Here is a 23,309-nt window from a genome sequence, read left to right as displayed (position 1 = left end):
GTCCTAGAAAAAAAACCGCCACACACCGGGGTAGACCCAGGGCAGCTAAACGAACGCACCCTATATCAAAGAGAGGTGAAGAGAGCTCTGGCTGTAGCTGTGAAATTTAAAGAGAGAATTAGCAATACGCCATGGTCACCATGTTAGACCGGTACCTTGCCTTCATCCGACGTTATAAAAACGTGATTTCATTGGATACAACATGGAGGTACCTCCATGGATACAATAATCATTGAATGATTTCATCGGATAATAAAGCACAGTTCAGCTGCCCTTTTGGTCGTCTGCATATGAATGTATATGACAGGTTAAATGGGCGGGGATTGACCTTCATGAGGACACACTCTCTGGCGTTACGAGTCTCGAAGTTTGCCGTCAAAGTAATGGGAGTAACTTGCTATAAAATGACTGATTCTAGAATTTTAGTAAATAAGCGTGGTGTTCATACTCTAAACAGAGAAGTAGGCTACTTTTGACTCATGATGGTCAATAATTACTGTTTGAGGTACAAATAAATGAAGCATGTACTCTTTCTTCGAAAACGTTTGGAAAGTTGCTTGACTTGTCTATAAACATGGAGGTACAAAAGGCCCATATGAAATAGACTTATTCTAATTCATAGACCCTAATTTGGTCTTCGCATTCATGGTTTGATTATGGTCTACAGCCGCAGGACAATACGCCCAGGCACATTTAACACTTGCGCTACATTTAGGTGTTCCCCAAGTCTTGTAGTCGTTCGAACGCTCGCGTCACAATAACGCCATAAACTGTGAGAGACAGGTTTGATTTGTTCATGTGTCCAATCCAAAACTATCTACCGGTGAGGGCGTATTTATAGAGAGAGATGACGAGAGCTCTGTCTACGGCCTTTTACGAAAACACGGCTTCATGGATTCGGCTTGATACTATAGGCCCCGTTCTCTCAATTGTCAAAACAACCGCGGGGCCAAGCTAGTCTGAGCCGAATCCAAAGCCAAATTCAGTCGTTTCGAAAAGGGCTATAACTGTGTAATTTGAAAGGAACAGTTTAATACTAATCCCATGAATATAATTTTGTCCACTGTTCATGTGTTTCCGCAAACATGGGCTGAAGAGGGCGCTATATCAGTTGAAATTTCTACGCTGACAAAAAGCTACCGCCACAGGTACCGATCCCAGTTCGAACTTCACACAGCTGTTATGTGAGGATGCAGTTCTAAATTTCAGTAAGAAAAGGTATCTCTTTGTTTTTCAATTTCATCCTGTCGAAATACCTTTCTTCCAATCACTGGCACTTTCATGAACGATATTCCTTTGTTCTTGACCTTCTATCATGGTTCTTCACATGTGCAGTTTCCAAACATATACAAGCCGCCACTCGCTGCACTGCACGGGCAGAGCTCGTTGTTTGTTTGTTGTTGTTTGTTGTTCGATTTGCTGTTCGTGACGTCAATCGAGGCGCGATGAATCGCATGCAGTGCCAACACAAGATAGTGCCGCTAGGCGCAAGCTAAAACATGCCTTCGAAGTTGAGAATACTTGATACTGATTTTTTTCACGATAGCCAAATGCTTCTTTAGGTTCGTAACGTCTTTCAGGTACCTTCTTTGACTTCCCCACTAGCTGGAAAAATTGTCGGGATGGTGTCATGTTTTATAAAAGAACTTTTCTCTTCATGTCAAAATGTGTAGTGTATTCCGGATTCTCAAAGCACTACAGCTTGAAGTGTTTGCTGCACAGCGCTGGAAAAGACATCGGACCACTTTGCAAATTGAACCCCATCTTTAGTTGTTTTGCTGCATCCAGCAGCAACTACACCTGGTCGACATTGCCGGAAAAATGCAAGAAAAAAGCTTTTTCGGAACGTACAAACTCACGACTAGGACTTGAATGTACGTGTGTTCGATGTTCGATCGAGGCAAAGTTGGCCTCGATTGACGTCACAAAAGGGGTAGGCGGAGTCACCCCCACACAACTTTTTTTTTACATATAAACCGTTAAAAACAATTACTCAAAAACATATTTTATTGTGAAGAAACATACTCTAATGTTTGAAGAAAAGTTCTATTTCATGGTGACTGTAAAGGCAGTGGACACTATTGGTAACTGTCAAAGACTAGCCTTCACAGTTGGTGTATCTCAACATAAGCATAAAATAACAAACCTGTGAAAATTTTAGGTCAATTGGTCATCGAACTTGCGAGATAATAATAAAGGAAAAAAACACCCTTGTCACACGAAGTTGTGTGCGTTTAGATGGTTGATTTCGTGACCTCAAGTTCTAAACTTGAGGTTTCGAAATCAAATTCGTGGAAAATTACTTCTTTCTCGAAAACTATGGCACTTCAGAGGGAGCCGTTTCTCGCAATGTTTTATACCATCAACCTCTCCCCATTACTCGTCACCAAGAAAGGTTTAATGCTAATAATTATCTTGAGTAATTACCAAAAGTGTCCACTGCCTTTAAGAAACATATACTCCAATTTTTGAAGAAACATTCTATTTCCAGGTGACTTTAACATTCTGGAGCTATACATTCAAATGGGAAATCTTAAAATACCTTTTGCTACATCACATATTACGCTACACACCCTGCTCATTGCTTCTTAGCAGAAAAGTTGTTTAGCAACATTTTCTGCTCAAGTAGTTCTATGAAATTGGGCCCAGGACTTGAAATCTGAAAGTTGTTGGTTCGAACTCACATCATGCACCACTTAAAGTCACCTGGAAATAGAATTTGTTTCTTTCAAACATAAGAGTATATGCTTGCGAACAATAAAACAATTTTTTTAGTAATTGTTTGTCACGATTCATTTGTCTAAAAAATATATAAAGTTGTTTGGGGGCTGACTCCGCCTACCCCTGTTGTGATGTCAATCGAGGCAGACCTATGTTATTTACAAATTTAAGAGTAGACCCCGACCCGAGAGGGCGCTGTTTGTGACATCAATCGAGGCAGACTTTGCCTGCAATGCGTATAGTAAACACACGTGCAAAGTACATGTATGTCCAAGTCGTGAGTTGGTACGTTTCAAAAAGTGTTTTTCTGCATTCAGCAGCAATACACCTGGTCGGCATTGCCGGAAAAAAACAAAATTTTGTTTGAAACGTACAAACTCACGACTTGGTCCGTACATGTACTTTGCAATTTTTCTGCATTCAGCAGCAATACACCTGGTCGGCATTGCCGGAAAAAAACAAAATTTTGTTTGAAACGTACAAACTCACGACTTGGTCCGTACATGTACTTTGCAATTGTGTTTACTCTACGCATTACAGGCAATGTCTGCCTCGATTGACGTCACGAACAGCGCCCTCTCGGGTCGGGGTCTACTCTTAAATTTGTAAATAACATAAGAACTGATTTTTTAAAACCTTGGTTAACTGTTTATTCACATTCCACTCATTAAAACACATATATTAGTGACAAAAGCTTTATTTTGAAAAAGTACCACTTCCAGGTGACTTTAAATTTCAACTTTTTTGAGAATGAGAAGCGGCAGTAACGCTTCTCAGATTGCAGATTAATCTTCCTAGGCGTGGACATATATAATTATAACCTCTCCAGATTTTCAGCAATATCTAGGAAACCACCTTTTGAAATAAAGTTTTCCCAGGTTAGTTTTATGGTATAATAATAAATCTACAACTTTATAGGATTTGAACAAACAGTAGGTTCCAATTACCATAAATATGTAACCTGTCCTAGAATGTGTCATAATTTGAAAGGCTAGATACTCAATATCTTGCCTAATAAACTTTAAAGGCACTGGACACTATTGGTAATTACTCAAAATAGTTTTAAGCATCAAACGTTATTTTGGTAACAAGTAATGGAGAGCTGATAATAATATAAGACATTGTGAGAAACAGCTCCCTCTGAAGTAACATAGTTTTCGAGCAAGAGGTAATTTTCCACAAATTCGATTTTGAGGCCTCAGAATTAGATTTTGAGGTCTCAAAATCAAGCATCTGAAAGCACACAACCTCGTGTGACAAGGGTGTTTTTTCTTTCATATTATGTCTCAACTTCGACACGACCGATTGAGCTCGAAATTTTCACAGGTTTATTATTTATGCATATGTTGAGATACACTAAGTGAGAAGACTGGTCTTTGACAATTACCAATAATGTCCAGTGTCTTTAAGGCAAGGTATATCATTACCTTTGCTGTGAGCTCTTTACAGCAAGATATTGTTTACATGCGAGTTAATCATTAACAATCCTGCCATTGTGCAAAATGGCGCAACAAAACACAACACTTTCATGAAATGCATTGTTTGCCCTCTGAAACCAAACACAGCTTAATAGATCCGGGAATAAATACTGCAATTTAATATAGATTATAGAGAATTGAGGGGAAAACGTCACCAGATACCAGTCGCCGTAAAACAGGGTGGAATTTATTTGTGGATTTAGTACACTTTGAAGGGGTCCAAAGTACAGCTGGGTGTGTTATGTTAAGTTATAATGGACGTTGATCTGTAGACTATTGTTAGATTGATACTGCAGTTAGTGCAGTACATGGAGATCTAGACATTAATTGAGTGTGTGTATCGATGGTTGGCAGCCATTTTGTAATACGATGTGATAGCCAAACAGGAATTACTAAACAGAGAATTTAAAGGTAGGGTCATTGTATGTTTTTTGTCAACGTAATGCTTTCAAGTAAGCAGACAATATTGTGCAGACTGTTAAAGAGAGGTCTGTGGTAGCACCATCTGAATATTCACATGGTGATACTGCAACCTCTCTAAGTTATACTTCCACCTTGCAAAGTTAAAAATCCTACTTTCAAATAAAACTATGACTCCCTCGGTGATTCCCGTAGCGTACTATTTTCCCTCGGCTTCCCCTCGGGAAAATAGAACGCTCCGGGGATCACCTCGGGAGTCATAGCACTCGAAGCAGTCAATATTTGTATAATAGCGCCTAAATCAAAGGTTTGCTCGAAGGCGCTGAGGCACAGAAGAAAATAGTCATTGGTAGCCTCCTCAAAATGAGTGGGCTTTCAGAAGTGATGGGAACATGTTGAAGGATGTTGTAGCCCTGATGTGATTTAGAAGTTTATTCAAGAGTTTGGGTCCATATACCGAGAAAGCTCTATCAGCAAAAGTGATGTGACTTGTTCTTCGGACCACAAAGTAGCTATTTTGACCGAAGGTGTCTTCGTTCAGCACCAACTTGCAACATGTCCATGATGTAAGGGGCTTGTTGATGTTAGGCCTTGAACAATACGTGTAAGAATGATGACCTTGAAGTCTATCCTTTGATGGTTTGGAAGCCATTGTACTTTGATGAGTTCCGGGGTGATAACACATTTTTTCTCATAATTCTTTTTCACTTTTTTTTCTAAAATGTCTTGCTGTAACTTTCTGTAACTTTCCTTCTGACTTGCGAATACCATGATATCAGTGGCTCAATTTATATTGAATATCGGAACAATTTTGAATTTTTTATGATTGAAATTATTCTTTGTTACGACAGGAACACCGATGAGCAACATGCAGGGGTTGCAAGTCCTATGCCTGTTGGTGGGAATACAAATGGGTAAGTGTCATCAGCTGATGCCATTTTCTCTCAGCTAAATATTTTGCTAAGCAAAATTCCTGAATGAAATCGTTCCCTGCACTGTATGCTATTTATTTGAGGTGCACCCCTTAGCTGCACTTCTAGTGATATTGAATGGTTTGGTATAGTAGTAAGTGGGTTAAAGAAACTCTGGACACTATTGGTAATTGTCAAAGACCAGTCTTCTCTTTTGGTGTATCTCAATATGCATAAAATAACAAATGTGCGAAAATTTGAGCTCAATTGGTCGTATAAGATGCGAGAGAATAATAGAAGAAAAAATGCCCTTGTCGCACAAGTTGTGTGCTTCAGATGCTTGATTTCGAGACCTCAAAATCTAATTCTGAGGTCTCGAAATCAAATTCAAATATTTTAGTGGGAATCTACTTCTTTCTCAAAAACTAGGTTGCCCCAGAGGGAGCCTATTCTCACAATGTTTTATACGATCAAACGCTCTACATTACTCGTTACCAAGTAAGATTTTATGCTTATAGTTATTTTGAGTAATTACCAATAGTGTCCAGTGCCTTAAGGTACCTGGTTACAAATGTGTATCGTTCTTGTATTGTATAGTATTGTATTTATTATCCACACCGACGAGCAATCAATCACAGGAAAGGAAAACAAAAAAATACATCTTTAAATTTACATAAAAAAAACTAAATTCATATGCTAAATAGAATTGCAATTAGAACAAATGTAAACAAAAATATAGATAGAAAATAGTTTCAGCAAAAAAACTAAAAAATTTACAACAGAAACATTCAATATAATAACAAATAAAAATCAAATGTTAAACAAAAAATGATCTTTATTTCTTTCCGCAGTCGCACCGGCCCCACCTATGTTTCAATGTAAATATGAACAGAGGCCAGGCGAGTGTCGAGCCGATGCCGAAATAAACATGGATAATGAACAAATAGAGGAAACTGATGCAGGTATGAAATGGAATTCTGAAGACAAAATAGAGTGATTGTTTTACCCAAATTTGGTTCTTGATCCAATTATGTTACCCTTATTTATCGTTTGCAATATTTTGATGCATTTTGTATTTAACGTGCACTAGTTTACGTCTGATAATTTTCCTATTTTGCTTGAAACACCTTACTTTTATTCCTGTTTTTAGTTGAAAGGATTGTAAGAGTGCACTTGGAAATAAAAACGAATACGAATGATTTGAATTTGCAGACACGACATTTCTGCTGCCTTTTTTCAATTGCTGCAAATAGGCCTGATATTAGTATTCAGAAGCATTAATTATGAATACTACATCAAACTTTTTCACATTTAATATTCAAGGGTAACTCTTAAAATGACTTAAAGGCAGAGTATTTCCTATGGTTTTTGGAACATGTGTACAATAACACTAGCCTGTGAAAATTTCATTTCAAAAGTTGGCTGCGTTTTTGAGATATCGCCTTAAATCTGGAGTGATGTTTTTTTTAGTAGGACTAGCTCCCCATGAGTGATTAAATAGTTGGAGCTTGTCGTTTTCTGAATTTGATAAGTTCCAAATTGAAAAATAACCTTTTGATTTTGTCATTTTGTTTTTGGTCTACTATCAGGAACATACCTCTACACACTTGAAGCATGGGATGCTGATAATGATACAGTCACCTTTGAAATACTTCCGTACTATACTGATGATTTACCCGAGTTTGAAGCTAATGGCATACACTACCTGCAAGTTAATGAGACTAGTGGAGTTGTAACATCAAAGGCTGTTATTGATTATGAGGTAAAGGTCCACAAATAAAATAGATCTAAATACAGTGGACACTATTGGTTATTGTCAAAGATCAGTCTTCTCACTTGGTGTATATCAACATATGCATAAAATAACAAACCTGTGAAAATTTGAGCTCGATTGGTCGTCGGAGTTGCGAAATAACTATGAAAGAAAAGAACACCCTTGTCACACGAAGTTGTGTGCATTTACATGTTTGATTTTGAGACCTAATATTCTATACTTGAGGTCTCAAAATCAAATTCGAGGAAAACACTGTTTCTCACAATGTTTTATACTATCAACTTTTCCCCTTTACTCGTTACCTATTGAGGTTGGATGCCGATAATTATTTTGAGTAATTACCAATAGTAGCCACTGCCTTTAATTTAAAGAGTTGATTGCCGTTAAATTTAAAACAAATCCAGTGGAATTCTGAAATGAAGAAATAAGAAAAATCTAGGTAAGCAAGCTTAAATCCAATTCAATTATATTTATTTCATCACAATTTATAAGTGAAATAAGTTTTTCCAAGTAACAACAGACACTGGACACCTTTTGTAATTGTCAAAGACCAATCTTCTCATTTAGTGTATCTCATCATATTCACCCAAAACAAACCTGCGAAAAATTTGAACTCAATAGTAGTTGGGAGAGAATAATGGGAAAAAACACCCTTTGTCACATGAAGTCGTTAGCTTTTAGATGCTTGATTTGAGACCGAGTGAGGTCTCGAAATCAATTCAAATATTTTACAAAGAAATGTTACTTCTTTCTCAAAAACTATGTTACTTCAGAAGGGACTGTTTCTCACAATGTTTTATACTATCCACAGCTCTCCATAGCTCGTTACCAAGTAATTTTTTAAGGACATTGTGAAAATATTTCTTAAAGTCGATATATTGTGCTATACAAGTGCTATTAATATAATTAGGAGCTCACAAAACCAAAAATGATTTGAATTAAAGCATGCGATTTCTTTGTTGACGTAATCAAAGTTTTGATTGAATCTCATTTCTACAGAAAGTGCACACTCTTAGATTTGGATGGAACTTAACCGACTCGGGTGGAGAAGGGGTAAGATGATTTTTGTAGTAAGATGGTTAGGTGAGGTTTGCAGTACCACCATAGGGCAAGTTCGAGTCCGCACATTCAGTAGACTTAGTGGTGTGCGTTTTGGCGGTCGTAACCAATAACTGAACTTACCATCAGTTAACCGAAACAGTTATTGGCTATGACCGCCATAATGCACCCCTGACCAGCAACATAAAATGCGCAGTGACACACTCACTCGAACGCCTCGTTTGAAAGCCTAGTCAACCATTGGTTCCACACCTCGGTATTCAACACTCCATTGTCGTCCGCCTTTTTGTTATAGTATCTGTTTCCCTTCCGCCTTTTTCACATGTTAGCATGGAATAGGCTATCGGACCATGGAACAAACCATGGGCTCGAGGCTGGTTCCAAATGGTCAATCACAGTATAGTCAAACCAATGATCAACCAGCTGGGGTTCTAGTCAAAATAGTCAACATTTAGTTAACCATGTCATCAACCAATCACCAATCAGCAATGGCGAAGTGAGGCAAAGTTATTTTGGTTTGTATCAGTGGACACTATTGTTAATTGCCAAAGACTAGCCTTCACAGCTGTGTATCCCAACATATGCATAAAATAACAAACCTGTGAAATTTTGAGCTCAATCATTCATCGAAGTTGCAAGATAACAAAAGAAAGATAAAACACCCTAGTCACATGAAGCTGTGTGCATTTAATTAGATGGTTGATTTCGAGACCTCAAGTTCTAAATCTGAGGTCTCGAAATCAAATTCGTTGAAAATTACTTCTTTCTCGAAAACTATGGCACTTCAGAGGGAGCTATTTCTGACAATATTTTATACCATCAACCTCTCCTCGTCACCAAGAAAGGTGTTATGCTAATAATTATTTTGAGTAATTACCAGTAGTGTTCACTGCCTTAACTAAATCTGACACTTTTTTACAGCTTGTGAATTTTAAGTCAACTTTTTTTTTTGCATGTTGTTGTACGTCAGCTGAGTATAAGTTATTTTTGTTCAAGTTGAGCTTTAACTGAACTAAACTGACACATCTGGATAAGTGTTTTCATCTGTATTGGACTCTTAAAACAGTTGCATGCCAAAATAATTGTCTTTTGTTTTGTAAAGTTTGTACAGAAATCGATCGCAGTAACTGTGAAGAATATAAATGACAACGATCCTGTGTTCACATCAAAGAGGTACCAGGTGGATCCCATTACTGAGGTAATTAAATCATAATAATAATAAAAATAATCAATAATCAATAATAATATTAATAATAATAATAAAAATAATCAACAATTAGGCAATCTTAAACTTCCATCTTGATTTAGCAGGAAATAGTCCTTATCGGTTTTCTGCTAAGCAAAAATGAGCAGGATACCAGTCACATGACAGTACGTGTGATTTTCTGTTTTGGCTTGTAACTTTAATCTGGTAAGCATTATGTGGTTTTGCTTAGCTACTGTGTGTGCTCAAGCCCAGTGCCCATTTTAATTATCCATGTAAGCACAATAACTTGCTAAGCACAGAATAGTATTGCTAAGCAGGAACAGGTTACCGCCAAAATTACATAAAGTTTACATTGTTGCAAGTGGTGCCCCACTCAAATTTTACTTAGCAAAGAAATGTGTCAACAAGAAGTATTTTCTGCCGAACAGCTTTATGAAATTGGTCCATTTAGAAAGGTTTGCGGTAACACCATGTAATGATAATCTCTAAATGAATTTGGGTCGTTCTAAAAAGAACCTCTGGTTTCAACTTGACGTTTCGATCAGTATGCTCTTATCTTCTTCTGGGGAAAGCTTGACTCAGATGCTGCATGCGACAAGCCTTTCTATATGGTATTTCCATCATGCAAAATTTCAAATCCTACTCATATACACAGTTGGACAGTTGCTATTTCGGTATTATTTTTGTTTCCACCGCTAGAACTCACTGAAGCCTAATGAAGGGATAGCTACTGTAATCGCCAATGATACAGATAGTGAAGAAGGGATCTTATACGGTATTGTGCAGGTAAGTTTTCTCTCTTCTTTTTTTCATCTCAACAGCAGCCGCTGCCGTGGCACTCTGAAGGCTTTTTCATTTTTTTTGTTGCAGCAATAACATTTATTTTATACACAATATCAACCTCTATTCTCACAGGTACCAATTTGTAGCATTGGGTGAAGAGAAGCATAGTAAAACATCTTACTCAAGGACACAAGCGTCGTGACCGGGATTCGAACCCATACCAATTTATAGCATTGGGTGAAGAGATAGTAAAAAGCATCTTACTCAAGGACACAGCGTCGTGACCGAGATTCGAACCCATACCAATTTATAGCATTGGGTGAAGAGATAGTAAAAAGCATCTTACTCAAGGACACAAGCGTCGTGACCGAGATTCGAACCCATACCAATTTATAGCATTGGGTGAAGAGATAGTAAAAAGCATCTTACTCAAGGACACAGCGTCGTGACCGAGATTCGAACCCATACCAATTTAGAGCATTGGGTGAAAAGATAGTAAAAAGCATCTTACTCAAGGACACGAGCGTCGTGACCGGGATTCGAACCCATACCCTTGAAGACAGGACTTGAATTTGATGCTCTAAACCACGTGGCCAACCCTGATAATATGATAATATAAATAAAATAAATCAATGAGATAAGTGACTTGTCTGAGAGTAAAGTAGACTCATAATCCTTACCGAACACTGGTGTACACCACATCATCTGATGCAGGTGTGGTACCTCTTCTAGTGTATGACAATTCTGCACCACACAATTACTGAATATGCAACAGCACCAGAAGTACACCACACACAGTCGAAAACAAATATAACATTGTTTATTTCGGGTGACTAGTCGATGAGCGCCCCTCTGTATTGGAAGTTGACAAACTTGTTTGCCAACTTCAAATACCGAGGGCCTCGGGGAGCTAAGATCGACTAGTCACCCTCAAACCATGTTATTTTTGTATATTATCCCGTATGCAAATTACCAATCTATTAATTTACTTTTGTGTTTTTCAGGCTTACTCAGATTGGCCTTGCAATGGAGACATCTTCAAAATAGATCCCACCACTGGAGTAATTTCTTTGAACGAGAGTGAGTCCTTAGACTTTGAAAAAGTTTCCCTGTACACAATCTGCGTCAACGCAACGGTAAGTATTTTTGACTGCATGAGGGCGCTCTCAATAGGGTGATTACACCTGATTCTGTCACTTTTGCTGCGGCGTAGTTTTAAGTTGTTGAAGTGTAAAGCACAGCTGTTGTATTTTGCTTTGGTACGGCGTCTTTGCAAAATTGATATGCAAAATGTTTGAACTAATTTAAGGAAATTTATTCACCTCAACTCAAATCAAGCAGAAGAATTTTTGTAAGAAATATAACTGATTTTTTTTCAGGATTCGGGGAAGCCTACAGGGAGTGGACCTGCAAACTTTGGCTATGCCGAGGTTATTTTGGCCATTCTAGATGCGCAGGATACTGCTCCAGTATTCAAGTCCTCAAACTACGACGGAGAAATCTCTGAAGATACCCCTGTGGTAAGTTATAGGAAAACACATCAGGCCTTGACACTCTCTAACCCTTTCATGCACCAATTATTTTAATGATAAATTCATCAAAGGTACACATTCAGTTTGTACTCGTTTCTTTTGCAAATGGTGAACCCTCCCCCCCAAAAAAAAAATAAAAAAAATAAAATAATAATAATAATAATAATAAAACAAAAACAGGTCACAATAATACTCTCAAGAGACGTGTTTCCCATTCTTAAAACTTAATTTTCTTTTCTTTGCCCTTTTTTAATTTATTTTTATACATTTTTGACATTTTTTACTGCCATTGCTCACTATTTCCTGTGCAATTTTTTTAGTGTGGTATTTATGTTTAATTTGTGTTTGTCTTGTGTCTTTTAAGCAGTTTTTTTAAAATCTAAAGTTGACTCTTTTTTCTTTAACCTATAGGGATCTGTAATTGCTACCGTCGCTGCCACAGATGGGGATAGAGGTGTACTTGTCGCAAACAAAATCTCCTACAGCTTGGTTGGAGGTGAATTTCATATTCATTTTTCACTTCCGTTGATCAATCAGAAATAACACTTTAAAAATATAATGAAAAATAATTTGTATCATGAATCACAGTGTTTTTCGAAGCTACAACTTGGTTTCTGAGCTGTGCTGTTGAAAGTAAAGAAAAAAATCTTGCACAAAGTCTTGCTGTATGTGCTTGCCTGCTGTCATCTTTTGTGCATATGGGGTGTTTTGGCTGAGCGGATAAGAGCACCGTACTCAAGCTCTGATGTTTCTGTTCAGCAGAGTGTGTGTTCGAGTCCAAATTGTGTCCCTGAGCAATACAGAATGGGTACCTGTAAGGGGAGAAATGGTTCTTGTGCTAGATTTAGCTGAGGAGCGCATAGTATTTGTTGCACAGGCTTTATCCCTCCGGGAAGCTGATGGTTTATAGACTGAATTAAGTGGCAGAGTGAACTGGGTAATATTGTTGGAAGTGCTTCGAGTTGCCCTTAAGTGCTGTAAAAAAAACGTCTCCAAACAGAGGCTACAAGGGCTTTTAGTCTGGCACTTGATCCTGGTATATGTATAATGAGACATGGCATTGAGTGTACACAGGGAACACCACTGAGATCGATAACTTAAATGATTTTGATGGAGAATATGTCTGCATGTTTGTAACGAAGATTTCTCAACTGATTCTTTTCTTTGTTTTGATAATGTAGGAGATGGAAAGTTTGGAATGAACAACAATTCTGGAAAAATAAGCATCTTGGAAGGTTTGGACAGAGAGACAAAGGATTCATACACAGTTACCGTTACCGTAAGTTTTACAAGGGTGCAAAATGGTGTTGGCCTAACCCCTCCCCCCCTTCCTCCCCACTCCCACCCCAAGCGAAATTGATCTAATGCAATTATTTATGATAGTACAGTAACTACTAGAAATCCCCCGACCCCCCCCCCCCCCTCCCTTGATGAGCAATTTCCTAGAATCCATCCACGAAGAAGCAGACGACGTATGCTGGGCTAAAGGAGCCCTGAAAATGAAATGAACCAGAAGTTTCCTGTCGGAATTCTTTGGGTTTATAAATTCCTTCTACTTTTTTTCCAAAAGAAAAAAAAATGATCTAATGATAAAACACTAAAAGGAGGGTATACCTTTGGTAAATTACCTTTGGAAAATTTTCCCAGTTTTATTGTATATATTTAAACTTATATGGGACTAAGTCCAAAAGGTATCAAAACTGAAGGTCTACTTTGCCTTAAGCTTTGCATTATCGCTAACAAAATTTAATATTCGACCTAAAATCTTGACTTAATTAACTTTATTTTCAGGCTCAGGAATTAAATGAAAACGACACGAACGAAGCATTTCCGAGCAGTACGACTGTAAATATCACTTTCCAAGTTGGCGACGCCGATGATGAAAACGCAACATTTAGTAATCACAGTCGAGAAAAAACTTTGTTTGAAAACTCTTTGACAGGAACCTTTGTGGAAATTGTGGGTCTCACTGCAAAAGACAAAGATCTGGTAAGTTTTTATTGCCCCAGTCAGTTTCCCTTGTGGTTTATTTTCACAATAATTAAATACCTCTCTGTCTCTCTCGTTTTGTTTCACATTAATTTATCCAAAGATATAAAGATATAAATTTTCAGAATTTCTGATGATAATAAAAAAAATCACTTTATTTTTTTGTCAGCAACAAATTGTCCATAGTCAAATTTCTTCTTTACTTATTTCTCTTTATACTTCGTTATGACTATTTCTTTAGTCTCCAAATAACGTCTTCTACTTTGCGCTGGGCGGACGTGATAGAGATGCTTTTGACATACGGAGTAGAAAGATTACTGGCGAAGGGGGTGTGGACCTACGAGTTTGGAACAACACTGATAAACTAGACTACGAGAAGTATAAGTTCCTACAGTTTGAGGTTCGTTAAAACTGCTGTGTGATTTGTTTTTTTGGTTGTATGATTTATATCAGTAATAAATTGATTATATGGACCAATTTATTGTTTATTCCTATTTGTGCAAATGGCGACCCCCCTATATAGGTCACAATAGCACTTTAAGGAGTCCTCTTTCCCATTCTGTAAGCTGTGGCCGTGCAGCCCAGGGATTACCACAAACCAAATATATTCTCAAACCTCACAATACATGCCTCAAATGGACAAGGATCGATCAGGACTCCATGATTTTATTAGCCACCATATAAATCAGGTTGGGTTTGTTATAAACTACACTACATCAAAATACTTCACAAAAACTGTAAAACAAATAGTAAACCTATTGTATTTACAAATTGCATCTGAGATTAGAACAGAAAAACGTTTCAGTTAAAATTTTACAAGATACAGTATCCCACATTACTGCAACTGCCCCTCCTAATTTTCTTTGCCACAGATATACGCCCAAGACATATCCGGAGACATTGTTTATGATACTGTTTATGTCAACATCACGTTGCTTGATCAGAATGACGAAACTCCCACTTTCAGTCAGGACGCTTATGTTTTCTCCATCCCTGAGAATTCCAAAGATGAATTTGTCAACATAACAGAGGTCAGTAGTAAGGACATTAACAAAAACAGCTGGAATGAATAACAAAGAAAGAATGTTTCACTGAAGTAAAACTTGTCCTTGATCAAAACTAATTTAAAGGAAGTGGTTGATCTGATTACACCAAACACATATAGGTTGGTAATTATTTTCTGTGATGACTGGAATGTCGTGGCTGAGGAGTTAAAGGCAGTGGACACTATTGGTAATTACTCAAAATAATTACAGACATGAAACCTTACCTGGTAATGAGTAATGGGGAGAGGTTAATAGTATACACATAATGAATGTTTATGAGTGCAATGGTGCGAATATGTTCATGAGTTGAAAGATGGAATGTTCTATTCAACGAGGCGGAGCCGAGTTGAATGGAACATTCCAGCTTTCAACGAATGAACATATTCGCACCATTGCACGAATGAAAAACATTCATTATTTGTTTTATATAACATCCAAGTAGAACTTTGTCATTTTGATTGAAAGAAACAACTTTCAAAACAAACAATTTCAACTGTAGAAGCCGAATGCTAGTAATTTTACTATGCCTTCTTGCAGTAACACCTGCTGCGTTACCAAAGACACGCGCACGCAGTGATGTTTTTACTCAGCTTTTTCGTTCCATCCGAAAAGTACCATTGCACGCTGGCAGCGTGCCAGCGTGCAATGGTACTTTTCGGATGGAACGAAAAAGCACGGCGAGTGACTCAGCGTGCAATGGTACTTTTATTTGCTATCACGTGACGGACAATCCTCCAATCAAATGGCAAGGATCTGCTTGGGTGTTATATAATATAAAATATTGTTAGAAACGGCTCCCTCTGAAGTGACGTAGAGAAAGAAGTAACTTTCCATGAATTTGATTTCGAGACCTCAAGTTAAGAATTTGAGGTCTCGAAATCAAGCATCTGAAAGCACACAACTTCGTGTGACAAGGGTGTTGTTTCTTTCATTATTATCTCGCAACTTCGATGACCAATTGAGCTAAAATTGTCACAGGTTGGTTGTTTTATGCATATGTTGAGATATACCAAGTGAGAAGACTGGTCTTTGACAAATACCAATAGTGTCCGTGTCTTTATAAAAGCACAAATTCAAGCTCTGGTGTTTCTTATCAGCAGAGTGCGGGCTGAAGTCCTTGTAGTGTCCCTGAGCAAGACCCTTTGACCATTTTTGCTTCTTCTTTCTTCCTTCAAATGAGACAGGAAGCTAGGTCATGTGTGTTGAAAGTTAATTTTCTGTGTTATTTTTATTTGTTAACCCCAGGCGACTGACAAAGATTCTGATGAGTTCAACCAAATCACCTACGAACTCCTCGGCCAAGGATCTGATCCACAGTAAGTTGACTCTTTGTCTTCAAAGTGGGTTTCTAAGATCAAATTCAGTTTTGTGATCCACTCATTTTCCCATGGATGGAACACTTCTGAAAAGGGGCAAGCATGATACTCTTCCGCAGCTTCATTTGTCGTTGAGTTTTTGAGGGAAAAAAAAATGCAAACCACAGAGCAATGTTTTCAGGTATTGTACATGCTAAACAAAATTGCAATGGGAGACTTTTTGAAAAAGCTGCCACTAGAGGGCAGCAGACCTACCAGGCAAGGCTGCACAACTCCTATAGCAAACAATGGTAAATGCTAAAAATTCAAAAATACTCAACAAATATTTAGAAGTCTCTCAGCCTCTTGAAAATTAAATCAGATACATTGTCATACAACTAAACTTCAGATTTCTTCTCAATTTTTGGTAGGTCAGCATTTTGGAATTTTTGCTAATTACCCTAGAAGAAACACTCCCAAAAACTCATGCACACCGCTTGTTATCCTTGGGGAACTAGTGTCCAGTACGTCCTGTTCCAGAACAGTTTGGTTTATGCTGGCATTGTGTTATGAAAAACAAAATACAGTTTGGCTAAATCTAAATACAAAATCAAAAACACGCAAAACACAAGGTATTTGCTGTCAGTGACCGTCACTCATGCTTCTCCAATTCCTAAGTTGTTGACATTACCTGGTGAAGAGCGCCCTCTCTTGGTGATTGGCAGATAGTCTAAAGTTTCCCATTGTTTTACTCATTTCTCCAAAGCTACAGCACATCAGCAAGTAATGGGAAGCTTTCTGTCATCATTATAATTTAAGTGAATGTAAATCTGTGGACATTTGAGTTTTGTGTCGTACACCTAAGTTTGTTCTTTTTCACTTATCAAAAGATTTGTTATCAACAAAACTACGGGGGAGATATACTCTAAAGTAGACGCCGCCCTGGATTACGAAATCCAGAAAGTGTATTTCTTGACCTGTGTGGCGTCGGACTCCCAACGACGTGGAACGGCCACAGTGCAGATAGAACTAATGGATGAGAATGATAACCCTCCGGAGTTCAATCCCACGGAGTACACGGTGAACGTAGAAGAGAATCAAATACCTGACGAGTTTCTTGTACAAGTTACAGTAAGTGGGATTTGAGGCAGTGCATGGTGAGGTATCAATACATATTTGGTTTGTGGTAACACCATGTGTGTATCTACTTGCCAGGTCGAGTTAGCTCTTTAGAGAAATTTCGTGCTTTATTCTACTACCACGGAGTAGATTTTTCGGATCTTTCAGGAGACTTCTCAGTTCTGAAAAGAACTGTCCTGCTTTTGACATATCTACCAAGTGAAAATAATATCTTTAAAAAGGATTCATAATGCTTAAAACATTCATAAAAGCAAAGCAAGTTAGACACTTTAAAGGAACACGTTGCCTTGGATCGGTCGAGTTGGTCTTTGAAAAGCGTTCTGTAACTGTGTGTTGTAAAATGTATATGGTTAGAAAGATATTTTAAAAGTAAAATATAATGATCCACACAAGTGTCACTCAAAATTGCATGGTTTCTTTTACCTTGTCAACTAACACGTGAAATCAATGCTCAATGAGATAGGTTTCAATGTATATATCTACATGTTTATAGGACTATAACAATTGAAGGATTAGAAAACCGAAGTATTAGATGATGTGACCTATGTTTACATTCAAACCGACCTCTGTTGACAAAACACTTTATACGTCATGTTTTGCCGGGCAAAAAGACGCGTAGTCATGGTAACATTGCAAACACTTTCTAGCTGGCTGCCAAAACACAAAGGTTATGGTTTTCGAGTGACGTCAGAGGTCACATCGTCTATACTAAAGGTATAGGGCCTACGTGCCTTTTTAATGAAGTGGAACGATCTTTTCTTACAGGCAAGAGACATAGATGATGCGATCGAGAACAAAGAAATCTTCTTTTCCTTGTTAAACACTTTTCTATCAGAGAAATTCCGTATTGATAAAATAACTGCTACGACGGCAATAATTTCTCTGGACGACATATTAGACTTTGAGGAAGATGGACCCTTGTTTAATTTGACAGTGATCGCTGCTAACAGAGGAAATGTTTCCAAAATGACAACTGCAAATGTTAACATTAACATTCAGGTATGGAAGCATTTTTTAATTTAAAGGCACTGGACACTATTGGTAATTACTCAAAATAATTGTTGGCTTACTTTTTTACTTTTTTTGTTTTTTGTTTTGTTTTGTTGCAATGCTCAAGTTTACACATACATAAAAACAATACAACATACAAGTACAAATTACATACCAAGGAGAAACAAAGATGGGACTAAAACAATAAACAGACAATCCGGTAACCTGCCATCTTATTTAAAAAATAAAATCTTACTTGGTAACGATCAATAGAGAGCTGTTAATAGTATAAAACATTGTGAAAAACAGCTCCCTCTGAAGTAACATAGTTTTCAAGAAGGAAGTAATTTTCCACTAAAACATTTGAATTTTATTTTAATAGTATTCAATTGCATCTGAAAGCACACAACTTTTTTTATAATCTCACAACTTCGATGACCAATTGAGCTCAAAATTTTGCACAGGTTTGTTATTTTGTGCATATATGTTGAGATACACCAAGTGAGAAGACTAGTCTTTGACAAATTACCAAAGGTGTCCAGTGCATTTGAAAGGAAGTTTTACATTTGGTAATCAATCAATAAAAATGCATAAAAACTATTGGTTAGAAGCATACAGCAGCTTTCAAAAGTGTAAAGCATTTTTAGTTTTACATTTCACTTTGAAGTAATTTTTTATAAAACAAATTTGATAAAAGCGTTTTTTTAAACTAATTGCAAATGTGTTTAACAAGTTGTAACATTTAGTTTTATTTTCCATAGGATATGAATGATCACTCTCCAGTATTCGTTGAGGATGTATTTGTCGGTGAAATACCAGAAGATGCCAAGAGAGGAGGTTCGTCTTAAGAAGTATTCTAAATAAGTTTTGTTGATTAATATCTGAGTTTAGACTTTAAAGTCAACCTGATGAAGAAAAACAGCTGTTGTTTTTTTCACATTTGAAAAAATTCTGTTTTCTAATCTACTTCTCTGGCACTAAGAACACTTTTAAAAGCTTTTTTTTTTTAACCAATTGGCTACTTCGACATTCCTCCTGAAAATGTTGATTATTTAGTCTCAGATTTGTTTAAAGGCAGTGGACACTTTTAGTAATTACTCAGAATAATTATTAGCATAAAACCTTACTTGATAACGAGTAATGGGGAGAGGTTGATAGTATAAAACATTATGAGAAACTGCTCCCTCTGAAGTAACGTAGTTTTTCAGAAAGAAGTAATTTTCCATGAATTTAATTTTGAGACCTCAGATTTAGAATTTGAGGTCTTGAATACTAGCATCTGATGAAAGCACACAACTTCGTGTGACAAGGGTGTTTTTTCTTTCGATATTATCTCGCAACTTTGATGACCGATGAGCTTAAATTTTTACAGGTTTGTTTTTGTATGCATATGTTGAGATACACCAAGTGAGAAGACTGGTCTTTGACAATTTCCAAAGGTGTCCAGTGCCTTTAATCAACCCAAATAAAAAATGCTGCTGTTTATGTTCAATGAGAAAAATAGAGTTATCTGGTTATAAGGTAACTGCAAACCTTTCCTATATCAATTTATTTTATGTTTTACCGGCTGTAGATTTTGTTCTTCAAGTCAAAGCCGAGGATATGGACAGGGTCGGCTCTGCAAACGCCCGTATTGACTATTTCTTCAGAGAGACGGACGTCAGCGTCTCCGCTTTCCGCATTGAGATCTCAACGGGGAGAATCACCGTCAACGACCAGCTCGATCGAGACCTGGAGGCTTCGTACGAGCTAGAAGTAGAGGCTCTCGATAGAGGAGATCCCTACCAACCTCCCGGGAACTGCTCGGTGATCATCACCATCTTAGACGTTAATAACAAGAAGCCTACATTCTCTGAGGAGACACCGGTTGAAGAGATTAACGAGGGTAAAAAAATTGCAAAAAAAGAAAGTGCAAAAAGGTTTATTGCTAATAGCAAGAGAGGGCGCTGTTGAACCCACCAAAGATATAGGTCATGCTTGCGCCAATGGCATAACGACACACACTGTGGCGTCGAATGCCCCCTCTGTCTACCCACGAGGCATTGCGGTTGTGAATCCCGATAAACCTTACTCGATCTTTGGAACGCCAAGTTTCAAATGTTTTAAATAAACCATAAACCAAGAAATTTGATTTCACTTGAATTGAATTGAATTGAATTGAAACAAACTGACTTTAGCTTCATAATGATGGTTTGTTTTATGTCCTTTCAGGTGTCGTCAACGGTACGTTGATAACGATGGTTACAGCATCGGATTCAGATGAAACGGCCGAATTAGTCTACTCTTTTGACACAATCAGTGGTTTTAACAAAGACGATAAAATTGAGCAAAATTTCAGTGGCTGGTTCTCGATCAATCAAACTGGCGGTGTCTTCACTGTGATTGAACTGGATAGAGAAAAAGTTACACGCTTTGTGATTCCAGTTGTTGTTAAAGATGTAAATGCGACCGAGGAACAAATGGCAATCGGTAAGTTTTATATTCAAATCACTAAAAGGGGAGAAACACTTTTTTTGTATACTTACTCCAAAAATTGAGGTGGCTTTCTTATTAAAAAAAACACTGGCTCTGAATTTGTGGAAAAAATGTTGAAAGCAGGGTTATGACCATAAAAACTTACTTGATAAGAAGCACTGGAACTGTTGATAATTTAAAAGAGCTTGAGAAACAATTCCCTTCTAAGAAATGTGGTTGTAAGAGAGAGTCATTTCAGAATTATTTCAATCTGAGAACTTGAGTTCTACATAAAACGTTTCTCATATTGTGCAGGGCCTATTCAAATAATGGTTTATTCTACCAACGCGAACATAACCACTCCAGATTTTCGGCAATTTATCTCAAAAACTCTACTTTTTTTGAAATTTTCACAGATTAGTTTTATTGTATATACATTAACATATCACCTATGATAAAAAAAAAAAACTAGCCTTTTGATGGCGGTCTCCCTGCTTTGTCAATATGTTTTATTTATTCATTATATTTTATTTTGTAAATTGTTGGTATGTTAACCTGTTGTATTTTTTACTTTTAATTCCATAATGCGACTACTTCATCATGTAACCCTTCACGTTAACTTTTCAGCCACATTGAGTCTAACCATTTTAGACGTTAACGACAACCCTCCAGCGTTCTCAGATGTCGACTACGAGTTTGACGTTACCGAAAATGACATTGAGGGCACTATCATATCGGCTATAATAAGCGCAACGGACAAAGACGAAGGTTCAAATGGAGAGATCATTTTTGATCTTGTAGATGATAAAAATCTGATGAAAATTGATCCAGAGACTGGTAAGTTTGCTTTTGTTGTATATCTGAAAATTAGTTAGACAATAATATTTACTTAAAGGCAGTGGACACTATTGGTAATTACTCAAATTAATTATTAGCATGAAACCTTACTTGGTAACAAGTAATGGGGAACTGTTGGTAATATAAAACATTGTGAGAAACGGCTCCCTCTGAAGTAACAAACTTTTCTTGAAAAAAGTAATTTTCCATGAATTAAGTTGAATTTGAGACCTCAGAATTAGAATTTGAAGTCTCGAATTACCTCAAAACTTCGACGACCAATTGAGCTCAAATTTTCTACAGTTTATGCATATTTTGAGATACACCATATGAGAAGACTGGTCTTTGACAATTTCCAAAGGTGTCCAGTGCCTTTGATCAACCTTAATAAAAAATGCTGCTATTTATGTTAAATGAGAAAAATAGAACTATAGTTCTCTGTTGCAAATTTCTTACCAACCAAGAAGCTCTATGCATAGCTCCTTTTATTAATGCACAAAACTGAAGGACTCTGCTAGGGTCGAAACGTTAGGCCATTAACTATTTTGTTGCTGGATAGGGGCAGGGTATGCTTTTAGTAATTTTCAAAGACAAGTATCCTCACTAGATGTATGCCAAATTATGCTCAAGACTTGTGAAAGTAGAAACACTTGGACTGCGAGAGATTAAATATATTTAAAGTCAATTTGTGAATTTATAAATACATTTGGCACTTTTTTCTATCAATTATAATTACAACCCTTTTTTAAAAGTTATTTATCAGAAAGGAAGTTGCCAATACGAAATAATATATATTTGAGCATTTCAATTTACAAAAATATTTTTTTGTAAATGTCACCCATGCCGGCCTATTTTGGCTTGTTTCTCCATACTGATAATTATTTTCAACCGATCACATCACATTTGTTGATTTCTAGGTATACTGCAAGTCAACGGTATGTTTAACCGCGAGGAAATGGCCACGTATCACGCCCTCATTGTAGCAACAGACAAAGGAGACCCTGTGCAAAATACAACTAAAAACATCACGATCAGTATTATAGACGTTAACGAGTTCCCTCCGAAGTTTAAACTGAGTAACTACAGCGTTGCTCTTTTAGAGAATTTCACGGCGGGTATGGAGATTCTGAGAGTGTCTGCAACGGATCAAGACGCTGGAGATATATTTGGTCATGTGACTTTCGGCATTGCCTCAGGAAACGCTGATGACATATTCACCATAAACGGAACAACGGTAAGGTTTTGTTTGTTTGTTTGTGCGTTTGTTTATGATCTTCCCGTCAGGGGAATTTTGCATACTCCCACAAGGGAAAATAAAATATTTTGAGATTAAAGGGTTATATGTAATATTGTACATCAAGTTTTAGGCCATGACATGAATCCTCACTCACTGTGAATGAAGAGGTATGTTATTTAATTTATCTGTAGAAGTTTAAGCTTCATAGGTCAACAATTTTTTGAGGGAAAAAAGTGAAAATCAATGTTTTCAGGAATCACGTAAATATGTTTTACATGCTCAAATAATTTTCATCTTACTGAGACAACAATAATTTGTTTCCTAATTTCTTAAAAACTAAAGCACCTATCAGCAAGTGGTATTTTAAGACTCGGGAATTGCTTTACTATTTTTTGGAACTTGGTTCTTAAGGGCCAAAGAAGTTCCCATTATTTAT

General features: G+C 37.1%; 1 protein-coding gene across 4 annotated transcripts in view; it reads left to right on the top strand.

Annotated features, from left to right (window-relative positions):
* The first annotated feature begins 1,138 nt into the window (after positions 1–1,138).
* LOC117304054 (cadherin-23-like) overlaps positions 1,139–23,309 on the top strand; it is a 40,799-nt gene continuing 18,628 nt past the window's right edge. For 2 of the 4 annotated variants that reach the window (XM_033788536.1, XM_033788540.1), the window contains exons 1-22: positions 1,139–1,208; positions 5,471–5,533; positions 6,382–6,492; positions 7,120–7,292; positions 8,304–8,357; positions 9,466–9,561; positions 10,270–10,356; positions 11,358–11,489; positions 11,733–11,873; positions 12,297–12,381; positions 13,067–13,164; positions 13,677–13,874; positions 14,116–14,274; positions 14,747–14,905; positions 16,166–16,236; positions 17,106–17,346; positions 18,121–18,354; positions 19,107–19,182; positions 19,919–20,230; positions 20,557–20,814; positions 21,427–21,636; positions 22,554–22,870. In XM_033788536.1, coding sequence (XP_033644427.1) covers positions 5,479–5,533; positions 6,382–6,492; positions 7,120–7,292; positions 8,304–8,357; positions 9,466–9,561; positions 10,270–10,356; positions 11,358–11,489; positions 11,733–11,873; positions 12,297–12,381; positions 13,067–13,164; positions 13,677–13,874; positions 14,116–14,274; positions 14,747–14,905; positions 16,166–16,236; positions 17,106–17,346; positions 18,121–18,354; positions 19,107–19,182; positions 19,919–20,230; positions 20,557–20,814; positions 21,427–21,636; positions 22,554–22,870 — 3,267 coding nt within the window. In that variant the 5' untranslated portion in view covers positions 1,139–1,208; positions 5,471–5,478. Of the gene's footprint in view, positions 1,219–1,487; positions 1,563–5,470; positions 5,534–6,381; positions 6,493–7,119; positions 7,293–8,303; positions 8,358–9,465; positions 9,562–10,269; positions 10,357–11,357; positions 11,490–11,732; positions 11,874–12,296; positions 12,382–13,066; positions 13,165–13,676; positions 13,875–14,115; positions 14,275–14,746; positions 14,906–16,165; positions 16,237–17,105; positions 17,347–18,120; positions 18,355–19,106; positions 19,183–19,918; positions 20,231–20,556; positions 20,815–21,426; positions 21,637–22,553; positions 22,871–23,309 lie in introns of those variants that run through there. The other 2 variants (XM_033788538.1, XM_033788539.1) reach the window with 2 other exon arrangements.

Source organism: Asterias rubens, chromosome 20 (assembly GCF_902459465.1).
Source record: "Asterias rubens chromosome 20, eAstRub1.3, whole genome shotgun sequence".
NCBI lineage: Eukaryota > Metazoa > Echinodermata > Asteroidea > Forcipulatida > Asteriidae > Asterias > Asterias rubens.
The sequence above is the reverse complement of the archived record's forward strand: the minus strand, read 5'-3'. Positions and strand labels throughout refer to the sequence as shown.